Below are 10,198 nucleotides of genomic sequence, written 5' to 3' on the forward strand. Positions count from 1 at the left end.
TAGCAGTGACACAAAGCCAAGACTCCAGAAGTAGCATTACTTTGCACAGTTTAATGTTCGCCATCCTTCACAGTCCTTCATGAAGGCTCTGTCCCAGGGTATCCTTCCCAACGGAGCCCCAGACACAACAGCATACTCACCATCAGCACGCCCCCACTCCAGTGTCAAGACTTAAGAGATGCTGTCTGTCCCCTTCTAGGGGCCAAGGAGCAGAAAGAAGAGAGGGAGGCATCTGAGAGAGGAGATCGGAGTCTGAGAGGCCAAAGTGTAAAGAAAGGAATGATCAGTGCTCTGGAAAGTGAGCAGGCTGGGATGTGAAAGGACAAAAGAGCTGATAGATGTGGGAGGAGTGGTAAGGGGTCATCTTTCCAACTTCACCAGGCGGAGGCCATCTGTTGGGAGGCAGGAGCATGGCCTGCTCTACTGCAGCTCTAAGGCAGGTCTAAAGAACAGTATGAGAAGCTGGCCAACACATTCAGCTGAGACCCTGTAGACAGTGGCTGATTCCAGTCCCTCCAATATAGACAGAGCCCAGCAATCTCAAGGTGACTGAGCAGACACCAGGGTGTGGTCTTCCTGCCCATCTATCTGTCAGAGTGTTACCCTCCTACAACCAACTAAGATGCTCCTCCTCATAGTGCTGAGGGTCAATGAAGGGCCGGTCGATGGAGCGGATCATCAGCTCCCCACAGTACACACACTCTGCAGCTACCAACTCATCGAGGTCAGCCTTGAGCTGCTCCCGGCTGGGGCCCCCAGCTGCAGCCCCACTCTCTGCCTCCTTGGCCGCCCGAGAAGAGCCTTTGGCTGGGGGTGGAGCAGCCCCCAGCTTTCGCTGCAGCTCCTCGAGCCGGGCCTGCTTGTAGGCCGGTAGGCCAGGCCGCACGGCCTGCAACAGACAGTCAGCATGGAACATGTGGCCACAGAGAAAGAGGTAAAAAGGTCGGTTGAGGAGGGGGAAGTCACAGGCGGCACATTTGTCCTGAGGCTCCACAGTGCCATAGCGGCCTCGCAACTCCTGGAGGTCTCGCCGGATGCGCTGGGCACTGGCTGTGGCCTCTTCCATCTCCCGCTGCAGCTCTTGAATGTGGTGATTGTAGGCCTTGAGTGAGCTGCAGATGGCCTCTTTGAAGTGGTCGATGGTGACAAAATCAGGAAAGAAGGGCAACACATCCTCAATCTTGAGCAGGGGGCAGCTGGCCAGGCAGGCCATCGCCGTCTGCACATCTTCCTCCTCCTGCACCACGTGCCGCGCGATCTTCAGCCACAGCTTCTTGCGCAGTTCCTCATCCTCATCAGGCAGGTCTGCACACTGCTTGGCCAGGTCCACATCCACCTGTGGGAACACCATGGGTATTTAGATCAGCCCCTCACTTCCACCCCAGGATAAACATTTTGAGAGCGACAGAGGCCCAGAGAAAATATGAGCTTGAGACAAGCCCCAAGGGACTAGGACAGGAACCTGTCTCAGGAAAAGGCCCTCTGTCACTGCTGCAGATATGTAATAAAAGTTACTTAGGGCAAAGAGTTTAACATTTTAGTGAACTTCAGAATAACCTGCGGTGCCTATTAAAAATGCAGTTTGGGGCCCCACTCTAAGACATTCTGAGTTCAAGCCTAGGTCTAGTGCATTTTTAAATAACACTTCAAATAAACCTAAGACAGGTATCATCCATGCTTTGAGAAATGTTCACCTGAAGCTCAGCTTTCCCCCGACTGTAATGTAACAGCTAACACACAGAACTTACCTATGTACCAGACACTGTTATTGTTACTAAATATAGTATTTTAATCAAGCTGATAAGAGAAGTCCCTGAGTGGTACAATTATTGTGCCAACCAAATGTTCAAACCCACCTAGACATACCTAAAGAGAAAGGCCTGGTGAACTAGGTCTACCAGATATTAAAAATTTTACAGGGAGCTCCGGTGGCCTCGTGGTAAGAAGTTGAGCTGTCAATCCAAAGGCACAGGGTTTGAATTCATCAGCTGCTACATGGGAGAAAGACAGGCAAACTCTTCCTATATGATTTACAGCCTCTGAAGACCCACTGGGGGGTTTGCTATGAGTCAGTTCTGATTCAATGGCATATAACAATAACAACAACAAAAACTTCATGAGTCACATTTCCATGAGATCACCACGAGTTGGTTAACTGGTTTTTATGAGGTAATTACTACAATATCCCTCCACTCACGTGCCAATTTGTCATACTGTAGTGGCTTGAGTGTTGCTGTGATGTTGGAAGCAATGTCACCTGTATTTCAAATGACAGCAAGGCCACTCATGATGGACAAGTTTCAGCAGAGCGTCTAGAATAAGAGAGACTCAGCAGGAAGTAGTACTGGCTGCTTACTTCCAAAAATAATGAGTCTTGAAAACCCTATGATTACTACTATGAGATATGAACTCACTCCAGTAAGAACAGCAAAATTTAACAGCAAACAACAAATGCTGGCGAGGTTGCAGAGAAAATGGTGCAATCACTATGGAAGGCAGTATGGAGCTTTCTCAAAAAGCTGGAAATAGAAATACCATTTGGCCCAACAATTCCACTACTGGGAATATACCCTAAAGAAACCAGAACTGTCACCCAAGCAGATACATGCTCACCCATGTTTATTGCAGCTTTGTTCACAACAGCAAGGAGTTGGAAACAGCTCAAGTGCCCATCAACAAATGAATGGATAGAGAAGCTCTGGTATATTCACACAATGGAATACTACGCTGCACTGAAAAACAAGGAACTCATGAAATATTATTCAAAATGGGTGACCGTGGAGGACATTATGCTGAGTGAAATATCTCAGTCACAAAAGGACAAATACTGCATAGTGTCACTGTTGTGAAGTGGGACTGACATTGGAGTTGAGGGAAACCTAAGAGGGGATAAATAGTATATACTGCATTGAAACAGATGAGGGAGAGAACTGTTTAGGAGGAATGTATGATTAGATATTGTCATGACAAGAGTCCAGAATGAAAGCGGAACAGTAGAATGGACTGGGAGTGGGGGGACTGTATAACAATGAAATAATTTTTTTTCTTACCTTTCAAAGAGAAAAGTGAACTAGGGGGAGGAGTGGGCAGGGAGGAAAGTAAGTGTGCAACTATGAATGAATGGAAATCCAAGTCTCTATAAATGTTCATTAAAATAAATTTTAAACACCCCCCCATGATTAATAGTTTGAGAATACAAAGTAAAATATTATAATAGTAAAATGTGGAAAGATACAGAACTTGAAAATCAAATGGAAGAACACATTCAGCATTTCTCAAGCTCAAATAACTGAAGAATCAAGTGTTAAGTTGTAACACTGATGGATTCTATGGTAAAATATGAAGAGCGCAGGAAACATAAAAAGATGGAAGGAGCAGAATCAATGGACCAATAAGAACTGGCTTTACAATGAACTATTCCAGAAAGTAGCATATAATCAAGAACCAATGATCAAGAATAAAAATGTCTAGGCTGCACTGAAGACATTAGCAAAAACATAAGGCTCCAGGAACTGACAGACTACTAACTGAAATTTTTTAATAAACAGATGTGCTCCTCATGCATCTATGCTAAAAAATTTAGAAGACAGCTACTTGGCCAGCTGACTGGTAGCAACCCATTATTTGTGACCATTCAAAAAAAAAAAAAAATGCACCACAATCCCAGAGATGCGCGGTTCAAATCCACCAGATGCTCTGCTGAAGAAGGAGGAACAATCGCCTCCTGTACCAGTCAGATCCAATTTGACGGTACACACGTAAAAAGAATAAATAAACAAAAATTATCTAAAAAAAAGGTGATCCAACAAAATACAGCAATTACTGAATAATATCATAAATCGTATGGCTAAAAAGAAATACTAAAAAAGTATTTATCTGTTTTACTATGTCAAGGAATTAAATTGTGGGGACCATAATAAATTATGGATAATATTGTGAAGAATGGGATAATACATGATTTAAAATCAGGAAAGATGTGTGTCAGGTTTATATCCTTTCATCATATCTATTCAAACCTGTATGCTAAGCAAATAATTGAAGAAATTGGACTATATGAGAAATACAGCATCAATAACCTGTGATACACAGATATAATCTTGCTTAAACAAAGTGAAAGAAGTCAGATTACTTATGGCATCTGGCAATCCTGCTGCACTTTAAGGATGTCATTTTAAAGATTAAGGTGCACCTGATCTGAGGCACACTGTTTTCAGTTGCTTCATGTGTATCTGAAAATTGGATAAATAGGGAAAAATGAAGAATTGATGCCTTTGAATTGTACTGTTGATTAACAATAGAAATATACCAGGGATAATAAAAGGAATCAACAGATTGTTCTGGAAGAAGTATAGCCAAATATTCCTTAGAGGTGAAGATGGTCAGACTTTGTCTCATATACTGTTATTAGAAGGGCCCAGTCTTGAGACAAAGTCCTCATGTTTGGAAACAGGGACAGTAAAGGAGAGGAAGACTTGCAATGAAACATGATAGAGTGACTGCAACAATGGGAAGTTGAGAGTGTTAGAATGGTTCAGGATTGGGCAGGGGTTTTATTGTCTTGTACTCAGGGTTACTATGAGTTGAAGCTAATTTAGCAACACCTAACAATACTAAAATATCACCCCTATTTTGTGGCTAAACTATCCAGAAAAAATAGAGGTTCTGAAACTAACTCAAAGCTATGTGGCTTACTAAGCTGGAGAGCCATAACACAAATCCTGACTTCAGAGTCCTTGCTCTTCACACACTGCAGTGCCTCCCTGCTATAAAAGCCGGTAACCTATAGTCACTGCTCTCTGCTCCAACCCTTCAACATCTGTAGCTCCTGCTCTCCAGGTATCTGACTGGGTTGGGGTTAACTCCTTGGCTTACCTGTAGTGCCAGGTCCACAGCCTCCTCGTACAGCTCCAGGACCTTGTAAACGTGAACACAGGCGCGGTGGTGGCCATGCTCAGCACAGAGCCGCAGTGCATACTTGAGATCGTAATGCACACGGTGTGGGCTGGCCCCTGCCTGCTCCAAGTAGGCCAATAGGGAGGCTGGCTGGCCGCGGGCATACAGTGACAGCAGGTAGTTGTGTATAGCCTGTTCAGTCTCGCCTAGCACGTTCACACAGAACTCCATGTAACGGATGGCCTGGCTCACCTGCTGGGCCTCACCTCCCTGGCTATAATTGACCAGGGCAGGGATGAGTTGCCGGGCATCCAGCCGGCTGCCCAGCTCAATCCAAGCATCTACCAGCTGGCAGGGTATGTGACGGATGAGGATGGGTGAGAACTTGTAGAAGAGCTGAGGGTCACGGTGGCGAGTGAGCACGGCCAGGGCCTCCTCGTAAGCCTCATGCTGGCAGTGGTATGCCACCACCCGCTCGTAGTCCTGCATTATCACAGCAAAGTACACCATGTGCTCTGAGTCCCCATGGCTGGCAAGCAGCTCGTGGATGGAGGCCCGGCTGGCAAAGAGCCACTCCTTATGGCGGGGACTGCTGAGGAAAGCACGGAAGCGCTCCCGGGTCTCCCGGTAGAGGGTCAGGGCCTCTGGATCACCCTGCAGTGCCCCAAGACGGCTAAGGAAGAGCTCTGTCAGCCAGGTGGTGAGCAGCGTGGCCTGGGTACGCTCACTTGGCTTTAACCCGGCCAGCTTTCGCTGGAGGAACTCAGCCAGTGCCTCCTCTTGCCTGGCCTCCAAGAACTTCAGTGCAATCTCCTCAAAGTAACTCTGGGTCAGGGCGTAACAACGGGCACTCTCCAGGTATCGGCGCTGGCGGAAGCAGAAATCAGCCTCACGGGCCAGGACTGTGTCCAGGCAGTCAGGCCGCTCTCGACAATACTCTTTGGCCAAGTCGAAGCGGTTCATGTCCAGGTAGGTGCGCCACACATCTCGGGCCTCCCGCTGCACGTGGTATCGGAAGACAGCTCGCTCAGTGTAAGCCCACAGCTGGCCTGTGGACGAGTCCTTCACCATGTGCTTCAGTGGCCCAAACTTCTCCAGGAAGTGATCCCGCAACACCACCTGCCCTGTCAGTGTGCATACTGCTTCTACTCGGTCAGCCAGAAGCAGCAGAAAGTGGAACTGGGTCAGAACTATGGCCAGGGGCAGACTGGCCCCAGGACCCACCCCTTCTGGATACTCCCAGACTCGCTCATCACTCAGCAGAGAGTCGGGACGCCCACAGTCTAGTGATCCATACAACACTCCATCTCCCATCATCCAGGCAAAGGCCCGGGGTGCAGAACGTAGCTTGGGTGTATAGAAAGCCAACTCACTGTAGCCCAGGTTGCTGGGGAACTCTCGGAACGGGGGTGGGTGGTCAGTGTAGGCAGCAAAGAGCCCCGAGAAGCCCTGGGCCTCAGCCCCCTCGGTGGCTCGGCCTATGAACTGGAAGAGGCGCTGACGAGTGGTGGCAATCACAAAGCCACGTCCGTCGAGGCCCCGTTCAGCCTCTAGGGAGCACACAGGCGCTGGACCCCCTTCTTCATTTAGCACATACAGTGGACGGAAGTAAAGGTCTGAGGCAGGGCCAAAAAGGCCACCATCGCTGGCAGAGAGTTCTGCTTCAAAGATCTGACCTTGGGCGGTGCCGACCAGGATGGGGCCTGTGCTGCTCTCGGTTCCCAGTGCCTTGTTCCAGCCCACACTCTCCACCAGCTGCCCCTTCCAGCGTGCTAGTGGTCGTACCTTCTGTCCATTACGGTTCACGTAAAGGACCTCTGTGCTGCTTAGAGCAATCAGCAGGTGAGAGCCTGGAGTGGGGGAGAGGATGGCATCCTAGTGGGTGCTGCCCTTCCCTCCTTCAGTCTTCTTGCCCCCACCACTCTCAGACCCTGCCCACTCCTTCTGGGGCAGTGACTTACCCACAGGCCCCCCCACTCGGACTTCTATTATCTCTTACCAGTATGGTCCAGAAACATCTTATGAACTTTGGCATCATCCTTGCGCCCCAGCTCCACATGGTTGGGCTCATTTGCCTTGCCCAAGTCAATGCTGTGGAAACAAGAGTCACAGTATCACTCTAGAAAAGGACAGCAGTTAACCACCTTTGGGCTCCCTGCCCCATCTTTCAAGAATCTGATGTAAGCTGTACAACTTGTCCCTTAAATCTACAGATGACCACCATGAGAACAAACAGATCTGTCTTGGAGACGGTGAAACCAAGTTTTCCCTTGGAGGCTAGGAGTTTGAAGCTCCATCTCACATACTTTGGGCATGTGGCCAGGAGGAACCAGTCCCTGGAGGACACCATGCTCGGAAAGGTAGAGGGATAGCACAGGAAAGGAAGACCCCAGATGAGATGGATTAATACAGTAACTGGGGCAATGGAGCTAGGTGTGTTGGTGAGATTGGCTCAGGACTGGGCAGACTTCAGAGCTACTGTACACTGGATTACTGAGTTGCAGGCAAAATTGAAGGCACATTATCAGCAGAAATCCCAGAGGAACCCCTGAAATGCATCTAGGATCTCCTCCTTAAGAACACTCAATACCCCAGAGACCATAACTGACATCCAAGCAGATATATGCACACCCATGTTTATTGTAGATTTGTTCACAATAGCAAGGAGTTGGAAACAACCCAGGTACCCATCAACAAATGAATGGATAGAGAAGCTGTGGTATATTCACACAATGGAATACTATGCTGCATTGAAAAACAAGGAGCTCACACAATATTATTCAAAATGGGTGACCTTGGAGGACATTATGCTGAGTGAAATATCTCAGTCACAAAAGGACAAATACTGCATGGTGCTACTGTTATAGAATGGGACTGGTATCAGGGTTGGGGTAAGACTGAGAAAAACTGGATAAATTATGTATACTGCATCGAAACAGATGAGGGAGAGAATAATTTAAAAGTGATATATGATAGGGTATTATAGTTATCACAAGAGTCCAGAATTAAGGGTGCATAGTGGAGTGTACTTGGGGCAGTGGGATTATATACCAAAGAAAGAATTTTTCTTTTACTTTTCAAAGAGAGGAGTGAACTGGGGGGGTGGGGGGTATTGCCGGGCAGGGAGAAAAGTGCAACAATGAATGAATGGAAATCCAAAATCTCTGTAAACGTTCATTAAAATTATTACAATTTAAAAAAAACAAAACAGAATACTCAAGGGCTGAGAACATCAGCACCTTATTCTAAGACGTCATGAAACGGAAGTTTCTTCCCGCTGGTCAACGGAATATAGGCAAAAGTTTCACCAACTGGCAAGGTTAAGAATGGAACAACAAATAGTAGCTAACTGCTATTACTCACTGCCATAAAGTTGGAACTGACACATGGATGACCCTCCAGTGGGTGTTCAGACGCTGTAAACTGCACCAGAGGACAATGCCCATCTTTATCCCTTGGAAGGATTTGAACTGATGAATCTGAACTACCTGCCTTTCTTTGGGTTAGCATCACCCCTTACTGACAGGGCCATCAGAGTTCCCTTACTGGTTATGAAGCATTACTCTTAAGGGTACTCCTGTTTAAGTGATCTTTTTACTATCTTTTTCAAATTCTATGTTTATTCTAACTAAAGAATCAATGCAAAGTTACATAAATAAAAAACTAATGATTTTCTTCCCAAACCCATTTCATTTCCAACTCTGTAAGAAATCTGATTATTGGGGGAGCTCTGGTGGCCTAGTGGCAAGAAGCTGCCCTGCAATCGCAGAGGTACGCGGTTTGAATCCACCAGATGCTCTGCCGGAGAAGTAGGGGCAATCCCCTCCTGTACCAGTCAGATCTGATTTGACAGTACACAGAAAACAATAATTAAAAAAAAAATCTGATTATCATTCCCCATGCTCAATGTAGCTAGATTGTTTTGTTTGTTTTTATGCCTTCAGAGTGTGTGTATCAGCTTGCAACTTCCTGTTCTCAATAATATTTTGTGAACTTTCCACAGGGACAGTAAGTGTAACTCATTGTCTCAATAACATTCCATTTGATAGCTGATCCACAATTTAACCACCATTTTCTCAATGATAAGATTTGAGCTTGGATCTGGTTTTTCTTATAACAAATAATACTGCAATCAGCATCTTATTTATACCCTTTGCAAAGTGGTGCTTTTGTGCATAACTCAAAGTGAGATTACTGAGTCAAAGTTATAAATAAATATTAATAGACATGTCAGATGAATTAAAAAATGGTGACAATTTACACTCTGATGGGCCATGTGTGAGTCGTCTGTGTTCCTCCATCATCTCAGCACTGAGGATTAGTGTCTTTTTAAATTATGGTTTTTTACTTTTTTGTCAATCTTTTGTTGTTAACTATTATTCTATAACTACTGTTATTTCTCTAAGTTCATAGAGTTTCCAGAGGCATGTTATTTAGGAAATGGATGCCACTCCTGCTTCCATGCCTGTCTTAATCTGGGTACTCCACCAAACACTGTTAAGCATGTGTAACCATTATGGCATTTGAGACACCAATGGCACAACAGTGAGTATCACAGCAAGTTTCCTCAGTATAGCAAATTAACAGGGCAATGCTGTACCATTTAGGAGAACGTTCATTATAAACACAAATTAACACCAAACTAATTTAAAAAGTCAACTTCGAGAGAGAGATCAGCTGGCCCAGTGGACAGAAAGCGATGCTACCAAGCCAAAGTTGGGTGACTTTTAATCCGCGGCCCTCAGGCCTGTCTTTCATTGCTTTTGTACAGACATTCCTCTAGGTCGTATAGCACTGGTGTACAAGCTGCCGTACCACGGTCACTTTTGGTTGCTGTGAAGCTGAATACTGTGACACTGATGTGTCAAATGCGTTAACGGTTGGTTACCCAATGCGGACAGAGAGTGGGATGGAGCTCCCCGATGAAAACAAGCTTGGAAGGAGGAGTGGCATCCACTTCCATAAGAGCTTGCCTCTGGAAACCCTATGAACCTGGAGAGAGGATGAAAGGCACCCACCCAAGCGACGAGAACTCTCCTTCATAGGGTTGCTATGAGTCGCCTGCGACCTGACAGCACTTAACAACAATTTAAAAAGAACCCTGGCCAGGTGAGCTCTGGTAGCCTAGTGACAAGAAGCTGCACTGCAATCCCAGAGGTGCAGAATTCGAATCCAGCAGATGCTCTGTTGGAGAAGGAGGAACAATCTCCTCCTATACCAGTCAGATCCAATTTGATGGTACACACACACAGACACACACACACACACACACACACACACACACACCCCAAACAACCAACCAGAT

At 46.3% G+C, this 10,198-nt stretch overlaps 1 protein-coding gene across 1 annotated transcript in view; it reads right to left on the bottom strand.

Moving 5' to 3' along the window:
* Nucleotides 1-607: 607 nt before the first annotated feature.
* Nucleotides 608-10,198, bottom strand: part of VPS18 (vacuolar protein sorting 18 homolog (S. cerevisiae)) — a 13,523-nt gene continuing 3,932 nt past the window's right edge. Inside the window, exons 3-5 of the mRNA XM_006883003.1 lie at nt 6,893-6,984; nt 4,873-6,743; nt 608-1,336 (exon numbers count right to left, since the gene is read on the bottom strand). Coding sequence (XP_006883065.1) covers nt 608-1,336; nt 4,873-6,743; nt 6,893-6,984 — 2,692 coding nt within the window. The remainder of the gene's footprint in view (nt 1,337-4,872; nt 6,744-6,892; nt 6,985-10,198) is intronic.

The sequence above is a fragment of the Elephantulus edwardii genome, unplaced genomic scaffold, assembly GCF_000299155.1.
Source record: "Elephantulus edwardii isolate Elephantulus edwardi_28Jun2011 unplaced genomic scaffold, EleEdw1.0 scaffold00026, whole genome shotgun sequence".
Taxonomy (NCBI): Eukaryota; Metazoa; Chordata; class Mammalia; order Macroscelidea; family Macroscelididae; genus Elephantulus; species Elephantulus edwardii.